This window comes from Chroicocephalus ridibundus, chromosome 13, assembly GCF_963924245.1.
Source record: "Chroicocephalus ridibundus chromosome 13, bChrRid1.1, whole genome shotgun sequence".
Lineage (NCBI taxonomy): Eukaryota > Metazoa > Chordata > Aves > Charadriiformes > Laridae > Chroicocephalus > Chroicocephalus ridibundus.
The window spans coordinates 12819341-12835495 of record NC_086296.1 but is presented as its reverse complement, the minus strand read 5'-3'; the positions used below and the strand labels follow the sequence as shown (position 1 = coordinate 12835495).

General features: G+C 37.2%; 1 protein-coding gene across 1 annotated transcript in view; it reads left to right on the top strand.

The window, feature by feature from the left end:
* Positions 1-16155, top strand: part of CCDC60 (coiled-coil domain containing 60) — an 84182-nt gene that overhangs the window by 19127 nt on the left and 48900 nt on the right. Inside the window, exon 2 of the mRNA XM_063351371.1 lies at positions 14058-14138. Within this exon, the coding sequence (XP_063207441.1) occupies positions 14058-14138 (81 nt within the window). The remainder of the gene's footprint in view (positions 1-14057; positions 14139-16155) is intronic.

Here is a 16155-nt window from a genome sequence, read left to right as displayed (position 1 = left end):
GTCATGACAGCATAGCAGTAGGACTGAATTTAAAGAGAGTTTATATTCCCCTTCCTAAATGTTTTCTAAAGCTGGTATTAATGTTTTAATTAGGGTTGATCAGTTATGCCAGAGCTAGTATTTATGACTTTCACACAGTGCATTTATCACGTTGACAAAGTAATTGAAAATCTATAACAATTGTCTTGTAATTAAAACCCAAACATATTCTAGTCCAACTCCATTGTGATGGTTTTAAAAACTTGAAACTGATCTCCCTCTAGTTCTGAACCTGTTTTCCAAAGTGGGCAGATTGTACAACTGAACAGATCCTTTATTTGAACAAAGGAGGTATCTTCTCTAAGGAAGCTTCTCAAATACATAGGATCAACACAGTATTAGGTTGGAGCATATGGTTCAAATATTTTGTCCTTTATGCTGCTTTACCTTGTTAATACTTTATATCTTAGGGTTATGTATTTATGCATTCAAGAAACTGAGAGCCTTTGTACTGTAACAGAAAGACATTTAACTTTTCTGTTAACAACTGCAGCAGGTGATAGGTTATCTACAGGTATCTACCACACACTACTTAAATTTTTTATTTGTTTTATTAGGTTAGCCTGAAACGTTACAAATTAATTCCTGGAGTCAGTGTCAGCTAAACTGACAGTGGATCAAAGCTGTGAGACAAATTGCTCATTACAGTTCAGGGAGTTGAATCCTCTGTGAAGACAGCTGTGCTGTCGCTGGAGGGTTCTCGGGCACTTCACCCGCAAGCTCTGCCTCGACAAATGCTGCCATTGTTGGTGAATCTCATAGATGGATTTCTGTAAAATAAGCTCATTTTAAACTCCCATCAGAGGCATTGCTGTATCTTGGAATTGTTTGGTTGGGTTTGTTTCTTGTCACCCTGTTTAGAGCTTGTGTCACTATGCAACAGCCTGAACTATAAACAATGATGTTAATCCATGAAAAATGAGAAATTAAATCTTGGCAGGATCCTAGTGATCCCTATTCAGGTTCATCAGATGAAAGCTTTATTTATTTTTTTTCTCTGGCTTCTTCTAGAAGCTCAGCAGCATGGAATTTATTCAACTCTGCTGTCTGGCAGTCAGAAATCACACTTGCTGACAGTGACCTCACTTCATCTTTTGGTGAAAGCAGATAAAAACAGATTACAAAAAAAACCAACAAACCTTTTCCAAATGGTCACTTTGCCATTTCCATTAGCTCATCAGAAATGTTTGCATCCTTCCCTTTTAAGAAAGCTGCTTTTGGTAAAATATTGTATATGTAATTTTTTTCCCTTTGGGTATTTCACTTTCAGCTGTACTCCTAAATTAATGTTAGCTTATATTATCTATGTGAGATCTGAATTGGTGCACAGCAATAATTGGTAAGTCAGAGCAAGTTAGCTGTGTAAGATTGAGGCTTTGGAGTAAGGCTTTCCAGCACCTATTGGTTGTAACAGCAAATTGTATGAATGTAAGTCTTTGTGCTTTTTTGCTCTGAGGTCAGTTGGAAGACACTATTGCTTGAAAACAGTGATTTAATGGCAGTATGACATACAGCCTTAAAACTAATGGAATACAAAATAAGATATCAAAACAAAGACAATGCTTAAGGAGAATGGGCCACAGATGTAATGCGGTCTGTGTGTGCAGCTGGCACAGCTATCACAAAATGCTTCTCAAAATAGCTGTCCTTCGGAAAGTCGAGTTCTGGCGGTTTAGCTGTGGCTTATTCCCTTATTTATGTGTTGGATGTTAGCAGTTTGGAATGAATTTCTTTTACAAGAAGGGTAGAGTAGTTCCTAAATATTAGTACTTTTCTTTTTAAGTAACAGATAAAATTATATAAGGCTTTATTTGCAGATAACCTAGTCAAATCTATGCCAGAATGCTCGCAAACTTAATTTATGATCCAGCCTGCACTAGGTATGAATAAGGGGGATGTGTGTGTGTGCGCATGCATGCTTGAATTTTAGTATAAATTACAAACAGATAATAAAGAGAGGGCATTTTAGTTCAGTATGTTACACCTAAAACCCATGCAGAGCCCTATGCTAGTATCTTGGTGTAGATAAAAAGCATGTTTTGGACTTTGTATCAGGATTAAAGGATACTCTGTGATCTTGCATAAAACATAGCCACTAAGATCCTTTTCTTGATGTGTTCATCTGTCTCATGTTTATCATGGATGAAGTTGGTGCCAGCCAGTCTGTGGATGCATATTCATTCTGCTGTTGTGGTATGGACTATATTCATTCCTGTCAAAATATGGATTCAGTTAGGGTCTTTATTCCAGCAGAGAATTTGACCCTTTGACAAAAATATGCTTGAGTGAAATTAAACAGTGGTTCAGAATTTGGTTATTTTTTTGTTTGTAAACTTTGTCTTTTCAGTTTACCTGGGGAGAATGTGCATTTATGTAACAACCATTGTATGTTCTTTGTTTATTCTATATTAAGAAATATTTAAGCATTTTAATAATCCTGGCCTTCAACTTGCATCAAAAAATGTTGGTTTTTTGCACGTTTGTTTTAGGAAAGCAACAGGAGTGGCTGCCTGGAAGAATAACAATGGAACTGTCAGTCCCATATTGTGACTTGCATGTGGTGAAAAGATGACTTTTTTAGGGCTGGCAGATGCACTCGGTTCATTTTACAGGTCATTAAATTTCTCATTATACAAACTCAATCATCTGAGTTTTTAAAATACGATTTAGAATATCAAAAATGTGGCAGTGTGCAAGATAAATGTAGAAGTTTAAGTTTTGAATAAAAAAAAGCATAAATTGAAAAAAAGATGGATAAATTCCATAGTGATCCTACTGTATTATTATCATTGTCTAGCTACTCCATATAGGAGGTTACATTCTGACTTTAGGTATATCACTGCATGCTGAGTAACACTAAACAAAAATTTTGTATTTGCCAATCCGCTTAGAGATTCTGATTAACTAGTCTGCAGTCTTAGAGGAGAGAATCTGTATCAGTAGTTTGCGCATTGGGACATTATCTATCTTGATGTGGCTAGAAAACAGCATTCCTTTAAAAAACGCTTTAAAGTGCTGTGATGATGAAAGAGAATTACTATTACTAAACTTCTCTAACATTCCTTTACAGGATTTTGTTATTCCTAGTCACTGAGTCTTAGCTGTCTTTCAGGGGGAAAAAAACCCAAAACAAAACAAACTTCATCCCTTCCTCCACCCTCCCTGAACTGGATGTAATGTTTGTTTGCCAAAAGCTCAGGATCTACAGATATCAGCTGTGATATCAGCTACCACTTTAGAAAAAAGAAGTGGTGGCTTTTGATAACTATTTGGCCTGAGTAGTAACTTAGATTTCTTACTTGGAAAGCAATCTGTTACAGCTCTCCTCCACACAAGTTTTCTTAGGAAGGCTATAGATGGGAGGAAGTTTAATCGGCTGAGCTTTCTGTTAATGTTGGCTTTCTATTATTTTCTTCCACAGAAACATGAGTCACTGTGATCCCAGAATAACATTTAGTGTGCCACTGGTGAGCTGGGGAGATACAAGTGAAACAATTGCTCTAACAAGCTCAGGCTTAATCTTTCCCTGTACGTTTGACATTTTCTTCTCCAGCCATAGTATTCTGTCCAGCCTTTCCAACACCTTCAGGCTGCTGTTACAAGAGGTTTAGCTATTACTTAGCAAAAAACAGAGCTATGAAACAGAACACATTAGCTTAAGCATTTATCCAAAGACATTGCTATTTTGTTAGAATGTGTCATAGTCCCACAGCTAATTCTAGACTATCCATATGGATTGTCCAGAAATTAGACTCTTGACACATCCCTAAGGCTTCTCAAACTTTTAAAGAAAGTAAATACAATCTTTCACACTGATTAAGACTATGTTAGACTTCATAGCTTCTTATCAAACTAGGTATGTGACCAAATAAATAGTATACTACAACAGGGCTTTGGTAGGTATGTGTGTTCATCTGACTGAATGCTTCTTAGCTTAGTTCTCCAATTATAGACTGTTTGATTTACTCAAAAGTCCAAGATGGATCTTTTCTGCATAATCCTGAATAAGACACCCTCAGCCTTCAGCACAGGAAAAAAGTTCAAGACCTTTTAAAGTTTTACTGTGAAAGTGGTTCAGTAATGTCCATTCTTTTTATTACGCTAAGGCCAAAGTAAAGCCTAGGATAGAGATGAAGATTATTGGCTTATTTTTGTGTCCTGCGAGTATAAAAATACAAGCAAAAACCACCATGGCTATTCCAGTTATTCACAGCTATTCTCTAGAGAAGAATCATGGTAAAACACATTTTGGCATATTCCTTGCAAGTAAATAAAGTAAATAGGGTCATGCAATCTGAAATGACAATCAATTATAGTGTTTTAGAGTTCTGGTTGTCATAGTTCTAGCTCTTTGGTTGCCCACACACAAGCACGTAAACTTACTCTACTGTCATCTGAGAGTAACCAATTTTAATTGTGGAAATGACTGTGTTTTCTACTACTCTTACTTTGGTACTTTGTAGCAAAATAAATGTTTGTCTGGTAAATTTTGAAGTTTTGCAGATGCGGTCTGTGAGCAGCCAGTGTCATAGAGCTCTGGAAGCTAAAGCATTTAAATAAACATGGTTTTCCATGGCATTGCTGTTCCCAGCTTCCATTGGTCCTGCCCATCCTCTTTAAGATGATGTTTCTGAAAGTCACTGTGTCCGTATTTGCAGGTGTGAACCACTTCTGGGTCTGGCTGCCCAGAGATCAGAGTTTAGTTCACTGTGAGGCTTCTAACAAATCGTTATTCGCATTAGAAGGGTTTCAGACTTTGGCTAGCTTCATCTTTGTCGGAAAAATAAGCATACTTCATCAGGCTGAAACATTCTAGAAATAAGTGCTAGGCAGGCACAAAGTGAGCTCACATAATGAGGAACTTAGCATCCAGTAATTTGACTCTAAGTACCAGGAAAAATCTCTAAGCCCTTTCTCCTTCCTTTTTTTTTTTTTTTTAAATTCAAATACAGGTGGATACAATGAATTCTAATAAACCTTACTAACATACGCTCTCTGGTGTTCTGAGACATCAGTAAAGCAAAATCACCCACATAAAGCTGATAACTTTGAATTCAGCTTTCTTGCATGAAAGAGGTTTTCTAAAAGAAGTTTTGAAAGTAACTGTCTCAGAACTTGAGACAGAAGTTCTTGAGACTGATGCACTGTGCATTCTGTTTACAAGGGCAAAGTTGGTCTTGCTTATGCATCCACAGTTCCTTCCAGAGGTGAATTTATCCGTAATTAGTTGTTCCTTCTACCAATAGTTTTCCTGTCCCTATGCCAACTAAAAAGACTTTTCTTTCCAAGTTCTGAGATCTAGTTTGTTTGAAATAATGTCCTTTAGAAAGCACAGCCAGCTCTTTCTTTCTTGTGAGTCTGGCATACTTGACCAGCTGTTGTTTGAGAAAATTGTGCCAGGAAGCCTGTCATACTGTATTTTTTTTAATGTGTTTTTCTTTGTTGTTGTGCTTTAAAATGATTTTAGATCTTACAAAAAATGCTCGCTTAACAGTCTTTGCAGAATGAGATTTTCTATTTATCGACAAAACCAGCAGGAGTGGTGCATGTTTGCCCCCAGGACCTCTCAGAGAATGCGTTTTGGTGGGAATGGATGCAGTGATGATTATGGTTTTGGCCCCAAATCCATTTATTCGCTATGTGGGTTACAGCAACTTGCAACAAAAAAGACTCCAAAGCCAGTTTCTTTTACCTCAGGCTATATAGCATATCTCACTGCATTGTCTGCATTATGTTGTCACTTGAAATTTTTTTCCATTGTAGGTCTGACATTGAAATAGGAAGTAGCTCATCTTCCTGAGTTGTGTTTTGTTTTGGTTTTTTTTTCGGGGCCAATGATGGTGCTTTTAGTAGAAGTCAGATCTGTTCCATTGAAAAAGTAAATAACTTTTTAGGCATGCCTGCACGTTAATCAGGCCTATTCAAAAACTGTAAGACACATATTCCTGGGAGGAAAAATTGTGTTGTAATATTGAATTTTCAATAACTTTGAAATTCTAGCTAATGTGACTGTGGTTTTAGAGAACAGAGGCAGTCCATTTGCCATCCTGCCTTTTCTGTCTATTGTGTAGAGGTTATACATAATCGGTGTTGGTGAGACTGAAATGACATACTACCCCGTGTGAAGGATTTAGTCTGTGCGTGAGTTTAAGGTATAAGCTGGGCAGGAGAGGAGAAAGGAATTAGTTACTGCAAGGGAAAGGGTGTATCTCAAAGACAGTTTACTATTTAAAAATCAGTGAGATATCGCCATCTTCCTAAACTGCCTAATTTCTTTACCTTTTTCATTATTTGTTTTTAAGGCCTCTATTTTTGCTAATTCTAATTGTACTTCCGTGAAGCATTTATTTAAGCTATTCGGCGAGCACAGGGTAGTGATTATTATGCAGTAGTGTACTTTGTCTCAGGCTCCTGAGCCAGTTCAGCACTTTGCAATTCTTTGCTATTTCCAGCTGAAGTAACTCCTGACATAAGGACCTGTGAGAAAGAAGCAGAGGAACATCTCAGAAAAATCAGTGCTTAGCTACAGGCCACCTTGATGCTGCTTCCCTGGTGCTGTGAAATTTAGTTTCTACTAAACAATAGACATTCATCTCAAGCTAAACCAGCTCTGCTGCGGAACACGGTAAAGCAGATGTTCACTGTCAGGGACCTTGGGAAGAGTTCGGTAACGGGTCAGTTGAGCCAGTCGTCTCAGCATATTTGCTATGAATCTAGATACAGAATTCTGGAGATGGAAAGTGGACGCTCTGCTTCCTTCCAAGAACAAATCCGAGCAAAGGTCATATCAGAGTGAAATTTCTTTTACTCAGCCTGTAAAATAAACAGGTCGTCCTGCTCACATATAAATGCCAAGACTTTTAAAGGAACTGTTTGCAAATCTGCAGATCTTAAGGTCCATGAGGAGTTGCAATAAGACAGGGGAAAAAAAGGCAGAGGGCAAGGTGTCAACAGCACATCTGAAATCCAGTTTAACTTCAGTGCTTAGCATCCACATGAAGAAGAACAGTTATGGAATGTTAACCTGAAACATGGTTGAGAAGAAAGAAGGAGGTTCAGAAATTTGCCTCCTTTTAATGTTCTTCAGTGACAGTGACAAATGCTGTAAGATTTAATCAGACTGAGGGAGGGAATCTGGTGATTCCAGACTAAGACGCATGCTTTTGGCTTCACAGACCTGCTTTCAATATCTTGCTCTTCCTGTATATGTTGTATGTGAGCAGGGACAAGTCACTTACCTTGTTCTACCTTCATTCTTCATATATACAAAAGGGATAATACCACTCTCCTACTTGACAAGTATATTGCGAGGATTAATGTCTTAAAGGTGGTGAACTGCTAAACTACTATAGTAATGAGGACCGTGTAAGTAGTATAGATAGATAAGCTTTGGAGTCTTCACTGCCACTGGATGCCGTTGTAGCCACTGTAGTCCCTCCATCTCTGCCTAGCCAGAAGACTGTCCCATCCATCACACTCAGAGCCAGCTGTGCTTAGCTACATATTTGTGACCTCCAGGTGTGAGTATTACTATTCATATCTGGGAATGAAGCCAAAGGAGAGGTAAGATCTTGCTCTGTTTTATTAACACACTGACAAGAATAAGTGCTGTGCCTGAAACTTAAATAATTCCTAAATTGGTGTTTAGTAAATAAAAGCCAGCATGGGAGAAACCTTGGAAGTTCAGAAGGAAACAGGAGGTCTTGGAGTTTTTTGGTTGTTTTGTGTTTTTTTTTTCTGATCCCTGAGTGGGACAATTTGAAATTGAAGTGACATAGTAAAGAGATAATGATTTTCACAGCTGAGAACAGTGAGCAGTGGCCAAAAACAACCATTAACTTCTACATGCACTGCTTGTTTATTGAAGTAATATCCTTCACCCTCTTTTTTTTTTTTTTTTCTTCTGTAAGAAGTGCTTTGATTGCTCTTAACACTGCCGTCTTTTAGTATTGTGGTAATTTTCAACTTTGGTGTTCTTTGTCCTCTACCAGGTGGCAGTCATCATGCTTTTTATTCCATGGTTTTTATTGATTTGGTCAAAAGTAATTAAAGAGATAATTTGTTCTCAATTACATTTCCTTGAATTTCCTGAGGCTGGTAACTCTGCTCTCCAGCTGTGTCTTCCCCAACTCCTTCTCAAATTAACTTTGTTCTCACTATGAAATAAAACAGAATAGCATGTTCTTTTTTGTTTGTTGCTTTTGGATTGAATAGAGACTCTGTGCTGTAGCAGATATCGATCTGATAATTTTATTAGGTACTCCTGCCTTGGTTCGTGAACTTTCATGTTTTTAGCATAGCATTCCAATAAGAAATCCTGTGTTAGACTAGCAGAAGTAAGAAACTAATTTTTTTAGAGAGATTTATAGATGCTTCTGCTTCCTGAGTATCCTTTGTGCCTAAAGGGTTCTTTTCAGCACGTTCATAATCTATTTTAAACCCTACTAAATGCAAGAAGGAAGTAAGCACTACTGTGGTGCAAAAGGTTTTTATTTTTTCAGTTTAACAGGGATTACATTCATTTCTAGCAGCATGGATTTTTGGCAATCCAAAATGCCTTTGGGACATTTGGTCTTCTGGAAGAAGATTTGGTGAGAACATTTGTAATTCTGACTTCAGTAGGGGAAAATATCTAGAAAACATTAGCTAAAGCTGAGTAATATCACTGCCAGTATGCAACCAAAAATGTGAATAAAATGCTTTGGGAGTGTTGCATGTACCTAGGTTATTTGCATGTTGCCCAGAGACCATGTAAATGACAGAAACAGAATACAGAAATATAAGCAGTACAGACACATGTCATACAGAAGTGATATTTTTTTTTTCTTACTTATTTGCATTGACTTCCAAGGACACATTTCAAAATTTTCAGATCTTCATAATGAAAACAGTTTATGGAGGCTATAAAGATGGCAGCTCAAATAATGTAGTTGCTTACGGGGTTAAAAGTAACTGTAGAGTAAATGGACTGACAAGAATGCAACTGAGATTAATTTGATCCAATTATTTTTACAAAACTTACCAAACTTATCAGAATTAGGTAAATATTCTTTGGAGACAAGAAAATCAAAAGATAATTTCCCCGAGGAATATGAGAGACAGAGGGAAATCAATGGAATATACAATAGCAAGCTATTCAAGCTGGTTTTATTATGAAAACAACAGTTTTTCTGTACATAGGCTTTCCATCACTATAATAGCTGAATACTTCATAGATGTTAATGAAAAAGAAGTGTTACTTTTCCCATTTCAGACATGGGGAGTAGAGGCACAATGAGCTGTAGAGTTTGTACAAAAATTCATTGTAATCAAAAAAGAAAAAAAAAAGGCTTCTGCTAGCTGGGATAAGGTGTTAAATGTTTTATTTAGGATGTCAGAGGTGAAATTGAATCTACTTATTCCAAATTTTTCTCATGCCTTCACTAGCAGATGACCTTTCTTTCACTTTTCAGCTGCCTCCTTCCATTTTCCTGATGTGTCTATATTGACAGTAATGTGTTCATTGGAGTGCAGAAGGAGACCTAGCAGGACTGGAACTCCCTCGCTCATTAAAACTACCTATGGTAAAACAGTGGGATGAGTGACCCTTTCCATCGATATCAGGACCATTTCTGATCAAACACCAAGGAACGGAAGCTGCTGCAATAGCTCTTATCAAGTGCTCCCCTTGGCAACAGAGATTCTCAACTGCAAAGTGCTTTGCATTATTGATATGGTACAGTACAACCTTAACAAATCGGGTATCCTTGTCTTTGATGCTGATATATATTTACGTGTGTAGATTTAGTTGTGGCTTGGGTTTTTTAAGCTGAAGCACTGAAATAGCATTACTCTTAAAGCAATCTTAATTTTCTGTAATATATTCTTAATGAAACCCTTTGTCTCTGAGCCTCTTGTGTTTAATTGAAAATTCTCTTTTAGTTCTGATCTCTGTTCCATGTTCCCACATTCTAGTGAAAGGGCAGAAAGGGTCAGTATTGAGCAGCAGCAGTAAATGAAGAAATAGGGGAAAAAATATAAAATAATCCCAAGTACTTGGCTAGAATACTGCCTTTAAAATTCAACATTTACAGTCCCACCTGCACAACAGCAGTAGTAAGCTCTGTATGGAGTGCTTCACAAAAGCTTTCTAAAAATTTTTGTAAAATTAAAATATATTTCATCAGGACAATCTTGCATTTGGATGGCTAAATGTTGGCCTGTATGAGGCTGTGCTGATTTATTTTCATCAAAACACATTCACAGTTTGCAAATGTAATCGTAATGCTCCTATTCAAGTGATATATTACAAGGAAAAAGAGTGCAATAAGTGTGTCAATCTGCTGTTTTTGACAATAACGTATAAACTTAATGAGTTGGCCAGAATGAAGAACCTTTATGAATTGCTAAGGAAATGGGTTCTTTCATCAGCTTAAACAAAAAATTTGAAAGTGTACAACCTAAAAGCATGTTGATTGTACCTGTACTCTCCATCTGTAGATGGCATAGACACTGCCAATGCAGGCTATTTTCACAATAAGATTTCTAGAAGGAAGTTGGAACTTCTCAAAATTTACAGAATGACATCTGCATAGATGACAGGTGTATGAAATGGAGAGAATGCTTAATAAAAGGAAGGATTTGTTAGAATTGAACAATTTTTAATCTCCAGAATTATTTAGAAGAGAAAGTGGAAGTATTTGGGAATTGTTAGGATAAAATCTAGAATGTCTGCAGGCGGTGGTTTGCGACTCAAACAAGCTCTAAACAAGAATTTGTTAATCCAAAAATACCTTAAGAGCCTTCAATTTTCTTTCTAAAGATGAAGAGGACACACAAAGAGCTGTCTAAGGCAGCATGGCCAGTGCTTCCTGTGTGCCATTAGCCACCTGTGGTAGCACTGAAAGGGGTCACCTCCAGGTCCACAGGAGCGGAGCTGTAGATCATCACATGGCATCGAGCTCCACCTACTGCAGGATTGCTGTAGTTCATTTCACCTAGAGCTGCTGGATGTGAGCTCAAGAAAAATGACTGTTATCATTTCCATGGAAAACTTTGGGGTCACTTCTTCATGTGATGTTACTTTGAGATGATGTTTCGTATATTACTTTATGTTTATTTTTTTTAATTGTTTCTTACATATGGAGTTGTATGAGATTTTGTTACCTCACTATAATGAAAGCAGGAAATGATCACTGAAACAGGCCTTTTGATGGCTTAAAAGCAAATTAGGTGAACTATGATGAAAGTCTTCATAAGTTGGAAACACTAAAAAAAAACTCCAACACCCAAACTCCAAAGACTGTTCAGATAGTCATGTTAATATATTGAGTTTAACAAATTAGACATAACAGTATTGTTTTCTCTGTTTTTTATATCTGCACTGCACATTAAAAAGATAGAGTTCTGCTGTTCTATAATTAGGTACTGTTACTGTTTTAAGCTCAGATTGCACCTTTTCAATACATCACATAGTAATGAAAGATAATGGAGAAAAGGAAGCTATTCCCATCTGTTTTCCGTGATAAGGCTGATTGAATCACATTGTCAGTGCCTGGGTGGAGGGGGTGGTGTATGTGATGCCTCCCTCCCTGAGCAACTGTGCTATGGGTAGATAGGTTCACAGCTCTCTTTCCTTTCCTCATGAACTGGCAGAGCTGGCTGGCCAGAGCTAAGATGTAGAGAAATGTTGCAGCTGAGAAAACTTTTCTTCAGTGCTCTGTGGCATTAGTCTTGCAATGGATATAACGAAATGGTGCCAGACCTTATACCAGTGGTCAGTGTACTGGTGCCTTTAAGCCATTGAAACCTTAGGGCCATGTTCTACCACTTGGTTTTAATCATGTAATTCAAGGTATCACCAGCTATAAAAAAAAAAAAAAAAAAAAAAGGGGGGGGGGGGTGTCAGGAGCAAAGCAGACGGGAAACTGTGCTGTTCCTGGAGTGCAAGATGCTTCTGCTCCAAGTCCAAATCAGATTTCTTCTAGCTTTCTCTTTAAATACAGATAATGTGTGCAATCTAAAAAAAAAAAAAACCCAAACCTCCCCACCAGCATTAGTCTGCTGCATGCTGTTTCTGTAGCAGAGAAGATGAGAAAACTGACACAAGTTTATGGTTTTTGGTTTTGTTGCTTATTGTGTTATGAGATGATGCTGTGGTGGTTAGGATTACAGATTACAAATAGATGTGCAATGCAGAGATGATACCTGTATGGAAACAGTAACAGGAAAGGAGACTGAAAGGTGTCCAAATACCTGGAGTTTTTTGGGTTTTTCATTTCACTCAAAAAAAAAAAAAAAGTGTGCCCTGATACAAATAAAATATTGCCCAAAATATGAAAATTTTTCCAATTCTGAAACCAAGCTGCTTCTGAACCAGCTTCTCTGAAGATGTTTCACTGATAAAGTCTTTTGTTCCACCCATCTGACACCTTTCTACCTTTAAGAGTACTCTGAAATTTAGAAGGGCAAATTAGAGGAAATAAATAATTACTTGTCTTTTAGCGTTATGTGCTGGATAGATCATTTGTGTTCATGAATATACAGAAATGTAGTTAAAATATTTCAGACTACTTTTGCTGGAAATGACTTTTTTTTTTTAAAGGGGTCTTGTTTGGCAACTCATTTCTATAACTCCAATCTACTTTTGAAAGCCTGTTTTCACAGATGAAGACATTTAATATTCAGAATTTTGCTGAGGATTCACTGAGGCATGCTCTCAGGTACATTGGTAGCCCTCTGGTAAGGCTTGTGTTCCTGAGCAGCGTCAGTTTGCCATCTGTCTCTGCTGCTGACCAGTCTTGTTCAAGTGTACCTCAACTCCATGAAATGGTGGAACCTTCAGACTACTTCTTGACATTGCATTAGTTCATCCTTATACTTTGCAGAAAATCTTCTTTCCATTCCAGCTGCTTTGCTGTTAGTACCATTTCTGGGTTGGGGCCTGTTTGGTTGGGGTTTTTTCCCCTCAGTTTTCTATTATTATTTTTTTTTGTGGGCTGCCTCAGTTGTTACATTAGAACATCGGTGTTTGCAGTTCTCCAGTGGGTGAAGATACTGTTCGTTATACTTTGAACCTTTGTTCTGCTGAAATGTTGCACAGGAACATAAATTTTGAAAGAATTTTGTGCCTTCTCAAGTCAAGATTCCAACAAGCAAAATGCTCTGCTCTTAAAATTTATTTTTTTTTCTGATACTCGAATATTTCCAGGCTTTGCTCTGTTGTGCAAAAACTATGTGGCGTGTCAAGTATTTCATCTGCATCTCTGAGTCTGCTGTGCAGTCTTTCAGCCTTTTTTGTACATCAGCTCTATCCTGACTATATAGATGTAACTCATTAGGGCCTCCAGCTTTGCTTTGCTTGGAATCAATATATGAGCTCTTTGATCTAAAACTAGAGCAGGAAAGAATTACTGTTTTCACCTCCTTTTAGCCTGAGCACCGTGCACTGCTGAGTGATCTAAAGTCTTTTATTAATCTAGCTATATAATTTTTTTAATAGGAGGGAATATGTCTTCCTTACACTTGAATAAACTGATGGTTGAAGGAGGACTAAAAGACTTGTGTCTGACTTCAGGGATTTTTATGAGTCTGTGCCTTCCTTGGGGGGTAAAAGCACAGATCCAAGCATAGTGGTCTATCACAGTGTGTTTCTTCAGGGAAGAGCAATTACAGGTAAGTAATTTCCTATTCCTGGTTTTGGAAATTGGATTTTCTTTTTATGTTAGACACAGCAGTCTATATAAGAGTTTTCCAAGAGAAAAGTTACGTTTTCTAAGCATTTAAGTACAGTAATTTAGAAAGCATGTATGCATTTTGCACAGTTGGGAGGTACTTCATATGAGAACCTATTTGTGCACCAAACTTCCTTAGTGACACTTTAAGTTTTTCTACAATAGACTAACCATTGTTTTTGCTTTAGTTTGCATCTCTGTAGAAAAATTTATTTGTACCACTTAATTCTGAAAATTATGACCTGCTACAGTATGGGTAACTGGCAGTATTTCAGATATTGTTACATGGTTTTGCTCATTTTTTAGGAACCTGTGAAAAAAGATGTGCAGGAAAAAACAACCAAAGAAGTGGCTGAGGTCACTACTAATGACTGTTTCAGTGCAGAGGTGAGACTACTGGTGAAGCTTTGATTCAAGATGAAGTTAAAGAAGGCAACAGACAAATATCGTGTTTTAATTATTCATATAGCTATCCATTTGCTGAATTCAAGGTTTAAAGCATTACTGTACATAAGGAACCAGCCTTTTGCTGGGTGACTGAACATTTCATAGGTTTTATCTAGTAAAACTCATCCTGAAGGTATCAGGAAAAAAAATTGCTGAGTGAGATGCAGGGTTCTATTGTAACTTGGTAAAAATAGTGTTCTGAAAATTCAGATTAGCTGTGTTAGTTATTCCATGCATCAGTTCTATAAGACTGACCTTTAAACTACATTACAGTTTAGCACAGAAATGGCTAATACATTCAAAAAACTTTTTATTTAAAACATTCATATTTTTATTAAACTACGTAGGTCAATATTGCACATCCTTAGATTTCAAAAACCTGAAGCTGAAAGAGCTGTTCCTTTGGGTGTTATGTAGAGCTGCACTAATTAACAGTTGTTGATGATCTAGCCTATACCAGGGTTTCAGCCTTTGCCTGGTGTGACCTTAGCCTACAATTTTAAATATCGAATGGCCTGGAGATAATTTTACTTAAATAACACTTTTTAGTGAGCACAGAACAGTTACTGTGGCAAGTCTGTTCCAATTCATCCAAGACCACCTAAATGTATGTTCTTAGGCCAGTCGTACTATGGCGCGGAGTTACAATATAGTCTGTGGCTATCTAGCCCAAAGCAAGTTAAATATGAAGAAAATGTTGGAATTAAAACACCCTTTAATTCCTCTGTACACATTTAACAATTTGCCTGAATTTTATTTGACAGTCTAGCAAAAAGATTTAATTTTTCATCGTATGTTGTCTTTGTTAGCTTGTTTCAAATCTGATCCATCTCCTTTCTCTTGAGAACAAAACTGAATGCCAGGCATCTGATTTTGATCATAATTTTTTTACCATCCTTTCTCTTCTGTTTACAATTATATGAAAACTGACAACTAACACTAACATTTTTTTAAATTCTTTTTTAGAAGTTTTTCTTTAAGGAGGAAAGCACAAGTGCTAGCCTGACTTCAGCATCCGATAATATCTCACCTACCATAACACAATATTTAATTTCCTTTTTTATCTAATTCGAATCAGCCAGTGAGGTATTTCAGATTTGGTGGAAGCTAACAAAGTTGAAAAGTGAGATGTGGCAGTGGAAGTCCTGCTAAAATGGGCACCTATGCCAGCTGTTTTACTGGCAGAAGCACTCTGGCTTGAATACCAGAAACATTCCACAAACGCATTCATTTACTGTTTTTTTTTCTTTTCAGTTCTCCTTCACAACTGTCATTTTTATCTACACATCTCAATAATAAGAAGTATTTTCTTTTGTTTGCACTTCAAAAGAACTTTCTGGAAAGTTAAAAACATAGTAAAAAAGGGTGAAGAATGCAACTCAATCTTACCACAGAAGCTTTTGTCCATGCAGAGCACCAGTTGGTTCAGCAATCAAAAAATACGCTCAGATGTGCATAAAAATTTGAAATAAGATTGCAGCCTCTCTGGAGTAGGTGGCAATTTTCTCTACAGATCCAACTGAGATCTGCGATATCCTGTCGCGTACTTTCCCAGGTGCATAATAAAGGATCTTTATTTCCTTTACCAGGAATTTATTTTTCTGAATACCTTAGGACACTTATGAAATGCATGGAATTGCTTCAAGGAATACCTTTGGCTGCACCTCAGTCTCTGCAGACCAGCGCTATTGCCTCTCAATGGATAGCAATTTAGCCTGTACTTTTTGCACATTGAGCACTGCCTCAGCTGCATATTTTCTTACCTAACACATGCAAAACCACTGCATATGCACAGCATGCAATCATAATTCTATGAAATTGATGCAGCTGTTCTCTGGAAACCCCAAGAGTACTTCTAAGCCAGGGCTAGTTCAACAACAAATAGAAGCTTTCATCTCCCATGTATTTCAGTTTTGTAGCTGCTCAGAAGAAAAAATATTGCAGGCATTTTGAACAA